The sequence below is a fragment of the Spodoptera frugiperda genome, chromosome 20, assembly GCF_023101765.2.
Source record: "Spodoptera frugiperda isolate SF20-4 chromosome 20, AGI-APGP_CSIRO_Sfru_2.0, whole genome shotgun sequence".
Classification (NCBI taxonomy): Eukaryota; Metazoa; Arthropoda; class Insecta; order Lepidoptera; family Noctuidae; genus Spodoptera; species Spodoptera frugiperda.
Window position 1 is genome coordinate 2,204,830 of NC_064231.1, and position 16,518 is coordinate 2,221,347.

At 37.5% G+C, this 16,518-nt stretch overlaps 1 protein-coding gene across 4 annotated transcripts in view; it reads left to right on the forward strand.

Moving 5' to 3' along the window:
• The window catches only part of LOC118262105 (protocadherin-like wing polarity protein stan), a 188,019-nt gene extending 172,140 nt beyond the window's left edge, over positions 1 to 15,879 (forward strand). The window contains exons 34-57 of one of the 4 annotated variants that reach the window (XR_007706423.1): positions 272 to 458; positions 728 to 820; positions 1,019 to 1,128; positions 1,744 to 1,953; positions 2,565 to 2,751; positions 3,316 to 3,627; positions 4,164 to 4,400; positions 4,812 to 5,229; positions 5,567 to 5,708; positions 6,096 to 6,317; positions 6,640 to 6,860; positions 7,259 to 7,405; positions 7,889 to 8,086; positions 8,338 to 8,430; positions 8,518 to 8,634; positions 8,938 to 9,056; positions 9,299 to 9,487; positions 9,908 to 10,009; positions 10,450 to 10,675; positions 11,127 to 11,539; positions 11,835 to 11,909; positions 12,430 to 12,484; positions 12,961 to 13,059; positions 13,738 to 15,879. Coding sequence is in view for 2 of the 4 variants with exons in the window: in XM_050701094.1 (XP_050557051.1) it covers positions 272 to 458; positions 728 to 820; positions 1,019 to 1,128; positions 1,744 to 1,953; positions 2,565 to 2,751; positions 3,316 to 3,627; positions 4,164 to 4,400; positions 4,812 to 5,229; positions 5,567 to 5,708; positions 6,096 to 6,317; positions 6,640 to 6,860; positions 7,259 to 7,405; positions 7,889 to 8,086; positions 8,338 to 8,430; positions 8,518 to 8,634; positions 8,938 to 9,056; positions 9,299 to 9,487; positions 9,908 to 10,009; positions 10,450 to 10,675; positions 11,127 to 11,539; positions 11,835 to 11,909; positions 12,430 to 12,484; positions 13,738 to 13,777 (4,113 nt within the window). In the remaining 2 variants the exon portion in view is untranslated. The remainder of the gene's footprint in view (positions 1 to 271; positions 459 to 727; positions 821 to 1,018; positions 1,129 to 1,743; positions 1,954 to 2,564; positions 2,752 to 3,315; positions 3,628 to 4,163; positions 4,401 to 4,811; positions 5,230 to 5,566; positions 5,709 to 6,095; positions 6,318 to 6,639; positions 6,861 to 7,258; positions 7,406 to 7,888; positions 8,087 to 8,337; positions 8,431 to 8,517; positions 8,635 to 8,937; positions 9,057 to 9,298; positions 9,488 to 9,907; positions 10,010 to 10,449; positions 10,676 to 11,126; positions 11,540 to 11,834; positions 11,910 to 12,429; positions 12,485 to 12,960; positions 13,060 to 13,737) is intronic. The other 3 variants (XR_007706424.1, XM_050701094.1, XM_050701095.1) reach the window with 3 other exon arrangements.
• Positions 15,880 to 16,518: the final 639 nt, after the last annotated feature.

A 16,518-nucleotide genomic window follows, 5' to 3' on the forward strand; every position in this document is an offset into this window, starting at 1 on the left:
AATCTGCCGTCACCACTTGACACTGGCAGTATAGTCGACTACACTGGATTGGAGACTCGGTTGCCAATAAGGAAAAAAAAATGTTTTTTTGTTTCTGTCATTTCCATGAATGTTTTTTTTTTTCACATTATTTGTAGTTATGTATATTTTTAATCGTTAAATCTAAACGGATTCGGGTCCATGCCCTCATTAATAATATACCTACAATTGCCTTATATTTTCTGGTTCTTTGTTATCGTCATATTACAAATCTCTTTCTTCTCTTTAACAGGAAAACCACTACAAACCCGAAGGTTCAGAAGACTGTCTACCCTGCCAGTGCTACGCGGCGGGGTCAGTGAACTCTTCGTGTGAAGTACTGACTGGACAGTGTTACTGCCGCGCCGGGGTCATTGGCCGCGCCTGCGACTCCTGCGCCAATCTATACGCTGAAGTTGCACCTAATACTGGCTGTGAAGGTAAGGCTTTTGGGGAGTAGTATTTAGCAATGGCAAAAAACCAATCGACTACTAATATTTCATTGAAAAAATCTAAATGCTTTTTAGTACTTGACATACTGTATGGCTTATTCGTGAAGACTGTGCCACGATCCTCGATTCGAGCCACGCCGGAGCTCGTAATAAGTAAATTAGTTAATTAATGAAATAGTGACTGTGTGATTCTAATATTAAGTCTTACTTATCCCTAAATCAGATTTCATTTTAGATTAATTTATCTTTGTCCACAGTGGTGTACGATGGATGTCCACGCTCCTTCTCGCACGGTGTATGGTGGCCGCGGACCAAATTCGGAATCGAAGCTGTCACTGACTGTCCAACTGGTATGTATAAAATCACATCATATTATTTTTTAAGGACACTCCAAAACTTTCACTATTCTAGTGAAACCATCAGGGTTTCAAGGCAAACACCATATTTTTGTATATAAAACTCAAAACGTCTGGTCCATCTACTTAAATCGACAGTAACGCCCTCTGCTTGACTACTATACCTCTTTTCAAAATGTGTTGTCTCTTTAGGTACAAGTGGCAAAGCGACTCGTATGTGCGACGAAACGCAAGTGGTGCCCTGGCAGGAACCCGACATGTTCAACTGTACTACTTCCACATTCTACCAGCTGAGGAAACAGGTATGTTGTAAGCAAATCGATATAATAATGATATAATCTTACGGTAAATAGTTTCCTTGATAGGTATTTGAAAAAAAAATTAAACCACGTCATATCTCAATTTTGATATTACTAACGGAAGCTTCCTAAATATTTAAAAAAGATATTTATACCATACCATGACCCAATTTTGGTATTAGGTACTAATCTTTGACATAAATAAATTAAGCCCTATAACTTTACTTTACAATATAAGTTTTTAAACTGACATGGTTACTATCATTAGAACTTAAGACGGGATATTTACCATGTTAATTAATGTCTATGAGTTCGGCACCGTTGCAAGCGGCATGATCACAGATGAACTCTCTCTCGCCACATTACACTCAGTTTAACAACAGTGCAACAGTGCCGAAATATCGGAAACTCATAGACATATATAAACATGGTAAAAATCCCGTCTAAGTTCTAATGTTACTTTACAATAATGAATTTACAAAACCATTTAAACATCACATACGATAAAAAAAATGGTAAATATCCCGCCTAAGTTCTAATGTTACTTTACGTTACAATAATAAATTTACAAAACCATTTATCACATACGAATAATTTCCATTTTATAACTCCCTACAGCTAAGCAAGATAGAATCCGGCGAGCTATCAGTGAACACATTCGTCGGCGTCCGCCTGGCCGCCGACCTGACCTCTGCCTGCGAACAAACTCCTCAGCTGTACGGCGCTGATGTACTGGTCGCCGAGGGAATACTCCTCGAGTTGTTACAGTATGAGATGAAGCAAGCTGGATTGAACCTTACGCATAGTCAGGATAAGGATTATGTTAGGGTGAGTGTGGTTATGATGGTAGCTTTCATTATTTGTCGAACTGGTTGTCAATTCGGGTATGTTAAAATTCTCATAAGGTAATAATAGGCTTGTGCCTATTACATGGGATTAGTGTAACTTGACTGCACGGTTGGCGCGGTAACTGGGCAAATGGCTACCGTGTAACGTTTAGCGGGCTCGATTTCCGCACGGGGCAACTCTATATTGTGTGATCCACAAATTGTTGTTTCGGGTCTGAGTGAGTGTGTACGTGAACTTATAGGTTTGTAAACGCATCCACACAGGAGAAAAGCCTAATGTAAGGGAAAGTTTAAGAAATAAATATGCCGAAATCCAATTATTTCAATAAGAACAATTTAAACCTTTTACCCTTTAAACCTTTTAACACGTAAATATAATATTTCAAAACAAAAGTATCTGTTAGTCCCTAAAGCAACGGAAGCAACGTCTTAAAAATATCAGATGAAAAAATATTTTATTTACAAAAAAAAAAGCGAACAAAAAAAATTTAGAGCCTCTCTCGTGTATCAAAAACCATGACGTCATAAACGCACTCTTACTTACTCGTTCATTCTTATTAGCCTCCAAATAACAACATCTACCTCTTGCAGAACGTAATAAAATCAGCGAACACGATCCTGAACGAGCAGTACACGAGGCAATGGTCCCGTGTCCGCGAGCTGACGGGCCACGGCATGGAACTCCTGCTGCAGAGGTTCGACAACTACATCGCAGTACTGGCTGAGAGCCAACACGACACTTATACCAGTCCCTTCGAAATTGTTACTAGTGATCTTGGTGAGTTATTGGATTTTGTGCTTTATTTGTAGGGTTTTAGAGTTCAGTTTTGTACTTTTGATACTTAAGGGCTAAGCTAAATAATCTGTCATAGTTGATATAGACCAGCCAAGTCTAATCAACTTCGCATTGTTTTATCGCATCATAAGGGTGATTTTTCACTAGAGATGTGCTATGAGCTATGCTAAGAAGATGTAATAGCTAAGCTGTGAAAGTATGTGACCGTTTCCCACTAATACTGTAGATGTAGTTGATGCGTAGTTCGAGTATGCGATGTATTGAAAGTATCCCTACTATCGATACACACATCGATAGCACGCATCATTCCATATAAAAAACATAGCTTAGGTGAGTTCGTTTCCACCAGTGCTAAGCTATATGTACCAATGAATATGATTGGTGGAAACCAAACGCATCCACAGTAACGTAGCATAGCACATCTCTGGTAGAAAAGCACCTTAAATGTAATGTTTAGCATTTCATTTTTGTTTTAATATTGGTATAGGTAAGTGCTATATTTAAAATTTAAAAACCTGTATATCTATAATAATCTTTCCATTCCAGTGATCGGCGTCGACATAGTGACAGCAGAATCGATATACGGTTTCGAGCCGACTCAGCTAAATCGATACAACATCGATACCTACACGACCGAGCGAGTGGTTCTACCAGACACATCGTCCTTCATACATTCTCCCATACAAACTCCCATATACCATGCTAATGGGAAGATACATAAACATAGGAAACCTTCAAGTCCTACAGTTTCATTCCCGAAGTATAATAATTATGTCAAAAGTAAGAACAAGTTTGATAAGTATACAAGGGTGTTGCTGCCATTAGATCTCCTTGGAATCACTAATAGTAATATTCAAGGTGAGTTAATATTTACATAGTTTATTTATGTTTGAAATGTGATGTAGATTTGACTTTGACTGCACGGTCGCACAACATGTAGCGGTTTCAATTCCCGCACGAAGCAACACTTCGTGGGATCCACTAACAGTTGTTTTGGGTCTAGGTTTCAATGTTTCGGCACTGTTAAAAGCGCCATGATCAATCAATTTTTTTGGAACCATTGTAATACAAAAAGGATGTGCACATATATTAATTTACTACTTTTATTTCTTCACATTTGGAAATTGTCTAGTTAACATTTTCTAAAGTAAATAACTAAGTAATCGAATGATGCACAATAAGTTTAGATTAATTTCCCGAAACTACAAATGCAAAGTCGTTTGATATTAAACATTTTATTCATTAACCCTGAAACACGCCGGTTAAAAACTCCCAAAATGCCAGAAAACGTATTTTTAAGTCTTTGACTGCCAATGCTCCGCTAACGTTGGTCAGCGGTGACCACCACGGCGTTCAATGTGTTAAACAACGCTAAAACACCAAAAATATTTCAGAAAACCTCGAAACAAACTACGAGTCTCGCGCCGTGTTCTCCTACCTCCAGTACTCACGTAACACGTCACAAATGATGCCTCTTCGCATGGACGAGTCAGTCAGTCAGCGGTGGGGAGTCAACATTACCGTCGGCTCTCCCATCATACAGCTAGCGTTGTTTGTACCGGAGTACGTGTGGACTAAGGAGGCTAGTGAAGAGGATAATTCGCTTGAAAACAATTTGGAGGATATCGAAGGTATGTTGAATTGAAGTACCTAGTAATAAAAGTTGGAAGAAAAATTATCTGTTTAAAGAAAAGCGTCCGCAGACCCGCATCGTACGTACCTATCGCACGCATCGTACGCATTCCGTATGACGCCATCAGTACGCATCGCATGTAGACATTGCTGATGATGCGGTCCGTACGATGCGGATCAGTGAACGCAGTTGTATGAGTTTCTATACAAGACAAACTTTTTATGGGGTGGGGTGGAAATGAGCAGACGAATCACCTGATGGTAAGCAATCAGTATTGTCCATAGACACACGCAACACCAAAGGAGTTCCAAGAGCATTGCTGGCTTTTGGGCCATCAATAAAGCAAAGTTTTTTAAGTACATATTTCTGACTACGTCAATCTCATAATATATTCTCCACTTATCCACAGGCATAGTCTACGCAAACAAGGGCAACCACCATCAAATGAGCAACCATGTCAACACAAACTCCCAGTCGAAAAACACGTGGCCACTTGATGACCAAATCCAAGACAATCACGGTCCAGTGGTCATACAACCAACGTTCAAAAAACAAGAGAAATCATACACAAGCGAAGATCTACAAGAGAACGAGTCTTCATACGTCGCAGACAAAATAGAAACTAACGAAGGACCTAAAGTGATGGCGCTAGTGTCGGAAATGGGCAATTCGACTAAGGACGGTGGTAAAAAGAAGTTGATCTACAAAAGCTTGAGTGGGATTCGGTTGAAGAGACCTGTCAGGCTGCAAATGTGGCTGGATATTGATCGGGAGACGTTTGGGTCTAGGACCAATCCTCAATGCGTGCACTGGTCTACCTTGAGAGGGTGAGTTTATTCCTATATTACCATTTAAGTTCACAATTAGATTTCAATAATTTTGAACAACTTTTATAGTCACATCCACTTACTCAAAAACACCTCTCCCATCTTTCATAACCTTTAGAGTAAAGTCTTCCGTTATTTGAGATCCATTCCTTATCAAGCCTCAGTCACACTGTGTTTCTGTCTTTTTAACACCAAAGCCAATATGAGCAAAAATTTAAATAAACTACGTTTAAAAAAGCAGTCAGCTTTTTTATCAACATCCTTCTTTTTTTGTCTATCAAAATGCCAATTACATCTCCCATTATATTATTATGTCATCTATCCTCGTCTACTGCAGATCTGGAGAATGGTCTCGAGTAGGTTGCCACACGGAGATCGACTACGACTGGTCTCCGTACTCCGACGAGCCGCTGCTCATCAACTGCACCTGCAACCATCTGTCCACCTTCGCTGTACTCGTTGATGAAGTGGATATTGAGGTAAGTAAACGATTATCGACTTTGTAGAAATGTCTTTAAAGTTTAGAATTGGAAATCGTATGTAGATTACCTATAGTTTTACTGATATGGGTTATTTCCAATGTGTTTGCTCAATTTTATTGAGAAAATCTGAGGGAAATCTTGAGCTCTTAATCACTTCAAAAATACAAAAAAATGCAGAATAATTTTAGCTTGACTGTACCAAACAACAGAAGTAAATGGGGAACTAATTACAAAAAATAATACATTCCTTTACTACTATTTTGACTTTAATGCACACTCACACAGATGTTTAATTCTGTTCTGATTGTTGAAGGAAGCTTTTACCTTTTTTAAATAATATGTGATAGAAGACATATGAATAACACTGGTCTGTTCTCCCAACAGTTTATCCCGGAACCATCACTCCTGGAATCAGTGACATCATACACAGCGTTCAGCATATCCCTGCCTCTACTCTTCATCACCTGGCTCGCTCTCTGCTTGATGCGGGGCGGCGCCGCCACCGTCTCCAACTCCATCCACAAGCATCTCATCTTCTGCGTGTTTATGGCGGAACTGCTGTACCTCATCGCTTTGAAGGCTAGGACTTCCTTGGTGCAGAATGAGGTAAGTGGAAATGATTTTAAGAAATTGTAACCTTCGTCAACGTACCTAACAATTAGTGCTTTTATTTTCATTATATCATTAAAATAAATTTACTCTTCACCCTAGTCTCTTTCTACTTATTTCTTTTCTTGTTCTTCGTCTGTCTATCTCTCTTTCCTTTTTTCTTCTTGTTCTGTTTCTATTATCTATCCCTCCCTTTGTTCATCTCTCTCATTATTTTTCTCTTTTTTTTCTTCTCTATTTCTATTTCTCTTCCTCTCATTTACCTTACATACTTATTTTTCTACACACCATCACTAACTACAACATATCTGGTGTGCAGTTCGTGTGCAAGGTGCTAGCGATGTCCTTGCACTACTGGTGGGTGTGCGCGCTGGCGTGGTGCGCGTGCGAGGGCTGGCAGGTGCGGCGCCTGGTGCGCGAGCTGCGCGACGTCAACCACGCCGGGCTGGCCGCGCACCTCGCCGCCGCCTACGCCGCGCCCGCCGTCATACTCGCGCTCGCCGCCTCGCATCATCAGCATCAGTATGGGAATGCGCTGTTGTAAGTATTGTACTACATTTATATTTGTAGTATACGAGTATGAATAGCCTGTGTGAATCTATGAGCTTTTCTATAATCACCAGTCTTTACGTTTAGCAGGCAGGTTGGAGCGGTATTTTCACGCTTGGTAGCGCTATTTAAAAGGATCAGTTTTATCAAAGGGTTGCAGCATCTGTTCATAAGTTCCTTAGTCAACTCGTAGTAGTACGACACCCGCATGAGGAGCAGAGGTGGCTACAAATGTATTTTACTCTACTGTCATTCCACGCAGGCTGCTGTTTCTTTCTTTTTTACTCGTCTACTATCATCATCATTTTAGCCATTAGTGAACATGGTATTAAATAATAATTAAGAATGCTGTGGAAACTAAGCTAACCTATAATATTCCATTACAACAGTTGCTGGGTAAGCTGCCACGAGCCGGTGGTATGGTGGGTGGTGATACCGGCCGCGGTGTACGCGGGGGCCGCGCTGGTCTTCCTCGCCGGGGCCACGCGCGCCGCCTTCACTGTGCGAGACCATGTCATTGGATTCGGAAACCTAAGGTAAGTCATTCAATTGGTGACAATTATTATTTTAGTTGGTTTTGTATTGTTTTATTGGATGATAGTATGGGATATTAAAGGTTTTCATTAAGATCCTGTATAAAGAAGACAGCTACACTTTTTCTTCTGCATTTTTCAATATCATCTGAAAGTGATTTTAACAGAATTTGAGGTTGGTGCGGTGGCTGGGCAACTGGCTGCCGCGCAACGAGTAGTGGATTCGATTCTCGCACGAAGCAACTCTCTGTGTGATCCACAAATTGTTGTTTCGGGTCTGGGTGTCATGTGTATGTGAACTTGTATGTTTGTTAACGCACCCACGACACAGGAGAAAATCCTAGTGTGGGGCAAAAAATAAGAATCAGGTTAACCTTTCGTTTTATTTGAGATAACACCGTCTACAAATATTTTTATAAAATATTGAACTTATTGTATACCAACTATGATAGCTTGACAAGTTACTAACCTACAAATACATCCCAGGCTCCTACTGGGAGTGAGCGTAGTGTGCGTGCCCCTGGTGGTGGTGTCGTGGGCGAGTGCCTTACTGCTGGGCAGCGAGGTGGGGGCGCGGCGGGACGCGCTCAGTGCCGCGCTGGCCGCCGCCGTCGCCGCACACGCTGCCGCGGCCGCGCTCGGGTACATCGCCTTCAATATACGCGTCAGGGATAATCTTAAGAGGTAAGTCCATACATGAACCTTTAAGTTACTTGAAATAAGCAGCTCAAAAATGTTCTGAAGCTCAACTGGTTTCAAAACATGTCATAATCTTGTGATCTGTGAGTCGCTTTCTTATGCACTTGATTGTAATGGATGCACTTTTTTTCTACTTCGTCCAGGTAACACCAACTCGTAAGCTAAACACGTCTTGTAATTAAAGTACATAAGACACTAACTAAAATAACAATATGTAATGATAATATTTCTTTCAGAACGGTACTAAGATGTTTAGGCAAGAAAGTACCTCTAGTCGACACTTCAATCATAGTCAGCAGCAGTGCTCAAAACTTATCACAAGTTAACAGGTAAGATACATACAATTATAAACCCTATTTATGGTACAAATAAGGCACTATATTGATTGAAACTCATTTTTGTATTATAATCTTTAGGTCCGCCTTGGCATATCATAGTAGTACGGAGCCAGGACGTCAAATGAGAAATATAGGAATATCAGCATCATCTACCACTTCTAGATCTACTACTAAGACTAGTTCCAGTCCTTATAGGTAAGTCATATACTAATCATATTGATTTGGACCTAGTATAGAACCCTGTGGAACTCCAGAAGCAATTGCACTTGAAGAACTACTTAATACATTTTATATATATATATAATAATATATATATATATATATATATATATATATATATATATTTTGATGGTTTACTACTAGTACTGACACCTTTTTTAATGTACAATCCCATATTTTTCGGTTAAACTTCCATTTATTAAAGAAAGTCTATGTAGAAACTTGTCTAAAGCCTTTGTAAGGATAAAGAAATTTAAAATGCTTTTACATTCGACACAGTCGCAGTGATGGACAACTTCGACACACAAGTACTTCAACATCCAACTACAACACGAGTGCGAGTGACATGCCTGCGTACTTGAGAGGGTTCGATTCCTCCCTTCATACTAGGAAAGATGGTAAGAATTTGTTGTTTATTTTCTATGAATTTAAATCTTCATACAAATATTATGTTTAGCATTTCTTTTAAAACTAACTCGTTAATCAATGTAGTTAATAATAAAAATGTCTTTCCGACCAATAGAACGTTTTTAACCAAATTTAAAATATAAAACAAACAATTTTACTTTTTATACCTGAGCTTTTATAATATTTCTCTAGAAATACTTATTTTGCTTCTATTCTAATTCCTTTTACTCAGACGAGGGTCGTCGTCGTCGCAAAGCGGTGACGGATGGTGAAACGACAGGAGAGACCGGCGAGGAAGCCACAGAGGCTACTGACAGTGACAGTGATGGTAGCGCCAGGAGTCTGGACCTGGCCTCCAGCCACTCCTCTGATGATGACGAGACCAGCACTCGAAGATCTAGTCACCCACCTTCAGCTAACAGTAAGCATGTCTAGCCTAATATCATTGTCATTTTTTTAATGTGCCTGCAAGGTTGCCGCGGTGACCGGCTACTAACTCTTTGTGTGATTCGCAAGTTATTGTTTCGGGACTGGGTGTTATGTGTTTGTGAACTTATATGTTTGTAAACGCACCCACAACACAAGAGAAAATTCTAGGGTGGGGCAAACTTAAAAAAAATGAAATAAATATCTGATTGACTATCTGTATTGTAATGATGATTTCTTTTGATAAAGAAATAAAACTTACAAATCATTTATTGGAAAAACTATTATTTTCAGCATTTTTAAATGCCTAATGCTAATTATAGTGTCATAATGAACGGAAATTAACTTTAGAAAGAAATTATAATGTACACACTGATAGCAATAATCACACAATACATAATAATTATTTTCCTAGGAGACCGAGCAACCAGCGGTAGTGCTGCGAGCTATTTACCGAATATTACAGAGGGAGCACCTCTAGCCATCCAACCAAGGTGGCCGTCACATATACGAGAAGGTAAGCCTAATCTGATTCTATTCTCTATATTTACATTTTTAAATACTACAACATACAAAATAAAATAATACTTAAAAATATAAAAATAGGAGCCGACCAGTAGCGGGAGCATGGTCCAAGCTACCGGTGGTTATTCTATTTATTATTAGTCTAGTTTTATTTTAATCTAAGGATCGGAGAGCTTAGTATGAGTTTTCTTTTTGTTTAACGAGACCACGTTCAGCGCTCTGGTTGATTCGTGGGAGCCGGCCAATCACAGCATCGAACGCGGTTTCGTTTAAATCTCGTTCAACGTAAAGCAAACTCGTACTAAGGCCCCAGAGCATGAATATGAAATAGTTTCGATTACATAATGATCTAATCACCAATCTCTTAATCTTAAGAATTATACGATTCCTACGAAGCAATAAATAATTTATACTATTTTCTATTTGCCCTAGAATCAAACCGACCAGAAATGGGTAGATGGTCACAAGAGACAGCGTCGGACAACGAAGGTAACAATGGGGGCATGGCGTCTCCATCTCCCAATCCACTGCCCAACCCGGACCTGACGTCAGACGTGTACCAGCTCAGCAGACATCGGATGAAGCCTTCCATACTTGAGAACGTGCACGATACCTACGTCGCTAGTGTCGACGCGTCTAGATTGCCGCTTGATAATAGGTATGTTTTAAAAACGCATTTTATATCATTTGGATTTTGAGAAAGATTCGTGATAGCACAAGTATAAACCTTAAATATGATAAATACAAAAATACAGTTGGTGTGAGTGGAAATATGCTACTATTAGATACAAGTAAACCCATCTGTTGCCGCCCTCATCAGTTACATTGTAACCTATTTGCAAAAATAAATATCATTTATCATCCTGAGTTCGTGTGAAGATGTTTGTTAGTCTTGCATCAAAAAAGGCGTCAATTTTTTTTTTATTTTGTGAATAAACGTATTTATACCTATGTCACTCGCTCAACTAATCTTCCAATATCTTCTAACTAGCCTTTTTGCCATTCGGAAATATTTCAAGTAAACTAAAACACTGAAATGACACACTTCTTCCAAAACTGCAATAAGAAACCAATCACAACTAATTCTTAAGCCCCTCTTTCTCTCACAGATACGGTGTAATGGACGACGAACTAATGTACGGGGTGCTACCAACGGACACGGAGAAACAAATGCAATACGATCCCAACTACCCCATATCACCGACCATGTACAGGCTGCCAGGCAACCCTTACGGGTCCAAAACCTACCTCCCTTCAAGAACATCAGACTATGGCTTCAGCCCCACTAAATATCTAACAGGCGACCCCAACGTCTATGGGTCTAGGGACTTCAGAGACTCTGGAGTGTCCACCAGAGAACACGATGGTTACCCGCCGCGGGATTTTCGGGATTCTGGCATAGCCACCATGCTAAAGAATGACTATCAAAGGAAGATGGAGGGTCATTACGGTGCGGATTATGCCGACAGAATGTCTGAAGGATCAGATAAGCACCATGACAAATATTTGTTCCCGTATACAGGTATGTTGGGTCTATAGTTGTTTGTTTTGTGTGTGTGGGTGTGTACTTATAGAGTGTGTTAAGATATTGTGTGAATCTTCATTGAGCCATCCAATTTAGTTTATGAACTACCTACCTATGTCGACTTAATTTTGAAAGAGCAATTAATCATCAGTATAAAGCTTTCAGAGTGATTCCAATCCTTTCTATGTTGTATTTGGAGTGTGTGCTTTCGTTTTATTTTTATTTTATTCCATTATTACTCAAGCAACAGTTATGAACAGCTTTTTTGACATTATTATTTTGCTTGCTTTAGCTGAGGAAGATCACGCGCACTTGCGTGGCATCAACCAGGCACCGCAAGTCCGTAGTAGTGAGATGGCACATCCAGGTAATTTGCTCCCATCACTATAGGACTTTTGCACTTGATGCGATACGACGAAAGAGTTAGCGCAGTGGCAGGATGACAGGGCTGCACGACGATACAACCTTTGCATTTAACCGAACGAATTTAAACTTTGAATTAGAGACAAAATAAAAAAACTTAGCTGACAATTCACAAAGCTTCTAGAGAGATTAAAGGTAGACCACAGGCCCACATCGTACGCATCGTCCGCATTCCGTATGATGTCATCAGTACGCATCGCATTGCTGATGATGCGGTGCGTACGATGCGGATCAGTGGACGCAGTTGTATGAGTTTCTATACCAGACAAACTAAAATCGCGTGGGGTGCGTGCGATGCATACGATTCGGGTCTGTAAACGCGTACCTTAAATAGTCAGTGTTATTTATTTATTTAGATTTAGATGTCTACTAGCTTAATAAATGTTTTTATCATTGCATGTTACATCGAAATCATAATTTTAGATCACTCTGTGTTCATTTTCTTCTGTTTCTTTATTTCTTAGCTGATAATCAACAGCAGATGGGGGCGCCACTAGCGAGTATGGGCGAGACTAGCGAGTAAGTGCGATTTAGTTTTATTTGCATGTTACTATTGCATGATGTTATATTTTATGTTTACTCAGGATTCCGGACAATTAAGAATACTTTGATTAATGTACGTACATACTTACTTATTAGATGCTACCCAAGGTAAACAGATATATATCTATAACTTAAAAGAACTCAATACCTTTTCTATTGTATGTCCTAACTTCCTTCTTGTGACTAATTTAACCCTGTATAAAGTCCAAATTCCTTTTCAAATAAGATATTTTGCTTAGTACGGAATCCTGTCGGAAACGTAATTCAGGAGTCATCATAGTCATAGATTTGATAAAATAAGCACGTTTTCTTTGGCCAAAAGGCGAACTGTATTTGAAGTTATTCAATGATATTGTTAGTTACTTCATATTCTCTATGGGACTCCTGAATATCGTTGTTTTTTATTATGATTTAAATATAAAATCCAGCCATAATGATATGATTGTCAATAGATGGTGGCAGTTGTATGAGAAACACTCATTGTAATCATCTTTTGCTTTGCTAACCCGGTGGTGTTGCCGCGCAATCATCTTCAACCATTTAGGGAGGAGGTAATTTTATATGTTAATTATTTAGTTTTAATCATGGTCTCTAGACGAGTGTCTTTCTAAATTTTTATTATTTTATTCATGAGAATGTAGATGTTAGTATGTTGTCACACTCATTTATTTAAGTTACATGGAGGACTTACAGCTAAAAGACAACACTCATGATCAAAGTGAACATGAATTTTCAAAGGCACTTGTATAGAAAACTTTTACATTTTCGTATTTATTTAAATTAATACGTACCTACTTATATTATACGGATGATGATTGGTTTTGGTTGTAGCTATAATATATTATAATATGTAGGCCAGCTAGACTTTTCTGTAATTGTCAATTCAAAACATTTGAATTGAGCTCCATCGCGGTCCGCCATGTCATTGGTTGTGAGAATAATCTCGACCAATGATAGACCAGAATGTGATTAAGCACCAATCACTTTTTACGTCAATGTCATCTTCATTTTAAACTGTATGTTAGGTATGCATGTGGGTTATTGGGTATCTCAAATATGTATTAATTTTTCGTCTAAGTATTGTTAATTGTTAGATCAATATCTTATTAATTAAGTTTTAGATTATTATAATTAGATTAAGTGTTGGCTATGTTTTTCTAAGTACTTGTAAGATAATAAATATCTGTTTGTTTCCCAAATAAAATAAAATAAATAATGGTATTTCACAGGAAATCTACTACTGAAGACGATGCAGAAACGAGAGTGTGACGACGTGAAATAGTACAAGATTTCCAATGAATCTCAATTAGTTATAATTTTAATATTAAAACTTCTTCGTAATTTTATAAACGATTAGTGTTAATTTACGCAAAGACTGTCGTTCAATCAGTACCCACTGCCATAGTGTAGAGTAACGAGTATTTATTTTGAAATTATTGTCTATGCTTTAAGTAGTAAGTATAGTGGAACTGAAATAGAATTTAATGCAATGAATACTCATTTTTTGTGGATTATGATGTTTGGAAGTTGGTTCGTAATATTTAAATTTTTGGGGAACGTATTCACACAACCATACGGAATTATGATGCGATTTTCTCTTCAAACAGGTATTTTCGAACTTGGACCTAGTGTTAATCCTCATTTAACAATATCTGATTACATTTGTATTACCTTAAATGAGACATTTCATTTGAAAAATACGTTATAATACACATTGTTGTGTGAATGCGCTATAGGTATACCTTAAGCCTTAACAATCTCACAAAAAATGCTCAGCGATTTAGCAAAATGCTAATCACGATCACATACTTACCTCTACTTATAAAGATGTGTAAATAAATAATATCTAGAAATCTTTATCGATACACTCAAATGTAGTAGAAAAATTATAAAGAATTTATTTTAGCGTGCGTTCGTATAGAAGTATTGCATGCCTATCGAAATAATAAATTAATAATGACATCCAAAGTCAGTCATGTAAATATTTAAGTTAGCTTTGGAGTGAGCGTTTACCGATATTTATTCAAATATTAAAGTTTACCGCGTCGATTATAGCGCTTACTTTACTGCACATTGTTATGGGTTCCGAACGTAGCTTGAAACTAGTCGAATGACCTCGTCAACGTCGAACAGTGACGTAAGTGAGCCGTTACTACAACTTAACTGATTACCTACAACAATTATTCATGAATTTCATCATCAGCCAAAAGACGTCTAGGTATTGGCTAAACATAAACCTAACTACTTTTAAGAAATCTAGAGAAAAATACTTGAATAAACTTCGGTAAACTCCACTCCATATAATTTAGTGCAAAATATGAATTACTTTTATTTTTATATAAGAAAACCAAAACTATCGTTTGTAAACAACGTTAGAATAAGATTATGTAGGAATGATAATGTTTGTGTAATTGAGAATGCATTTTACATTATGTACTTGTGTGTGGGACCGTTATTTTTGACTTTCGACCTAGTTAACTCTTTTCTATCCCATTGTAGACAAAAAAGGGATTTAAAGAATTCTTTTCTATTATTTCAAGTTTTGAATGTTTGTTATTATTTAAATAATAATAAAATACTATATTTCTATTTCCGAAGTTCTCATAAATACTATGTAAATAGCGTGTTGTGTGCATTTCTAGCGTTTTAACGAAGAGTCCACCTATTTTGTAAATAATAGATTTTTACACTTTTAGTAGTTATAATTAGGGACTATGATAATAGTGGAATATTATGTGAAAGCTTTATTTAGATATTCTGTAGTGTCAGATTGCCATAATTAATATTTAATGAGTTCGTAGCTGCACCTCGATCATAGATGATGGATATTTTTCAACAGATCTGCTACTGTTTGCTGTTCAATTAAACCAGGCGTTTCTTCTCATAGTAATGATATTAAAAGTGGCAATTTTATTGACTTAAACTTAACTCTGTATTGTGTGTTCATGTAGTTGTAATATTTACTTGTCTACGCTTTACTTTCTATACTATATATGATTTGTATGTAATTTTTATCCAGAACAATATTTCTGAGAAATTAAAACTAAGAGCTTTTTGCCACCTCTTCTCAAATAATTAATATATTTATTTTGCTCAATATATATAATATTATTACAATTAGGTATTTTATATACCTACGTAAGCGATTTGAAATTGCCTTGTATAAAAATTGCATTTGCCACTTTTACAAATTAGGTACCTACCTACACAAGTATTTGGCTCATTTTTGTATCTAACATTCCATTTTGTGATATTTTATGTATCTTTTCACCATTTTCTATTATTGTACCTTTACAGGCAATGTTTATAAATAGTGGTACAAAACATTTGAATTGTTTTATAATGAAATAAAATATTTTATTGCTAAATTGTTTGTTTTGTTTTATTTTATTAATAGACTCAGCTAGTAAAACGTAAGTAGCTGGGTAAAACCCATGCGATTTTACCCGCTAATCAGCTCCTGCTCCGATTATTATAGTGTAATGATTTTACCTATAGCTCGTACCAACCCAAGGTCCCATACTGTTTCAGAAAATGTTTTTCAGAGGGGGTGTAGGATGTCTAGGGGCTAGTAAGACATTTTAATGGCAGTTGTGAAGATTTTAATTTATTTGAAAGAAAGAATAACAGTTTATTTTCCCCGCCACAATCCTTAAGAGAAAAATTTATCAAAAAACTAAAAGTGTAACACGGCGTACCTAAAAAAGCCGATGGTCAGATAAAAAGCTATGAACCGAGCGCGACAGCTTGAGTCGCAGAAAATTTAAAAAACACCTCACGTTACTATCTGGACGCTCCCTTAGTTCTAAAAATCTTTTTCTGAAAAAAAAAAGAAATTTAGAGGTGCTAAGTAAAAAAAAAACAATGAAATTCAACACATATATGTATATAATAGGAGATACTAATTTCTACCGTAGATTAGGGAAACAGGAGGCTCTTGTAGACATTAGTGAACCTCATTGAAAGAAATCGTGGCACCCCGTCATCCCGTGTATGAGATTTCGGATTTC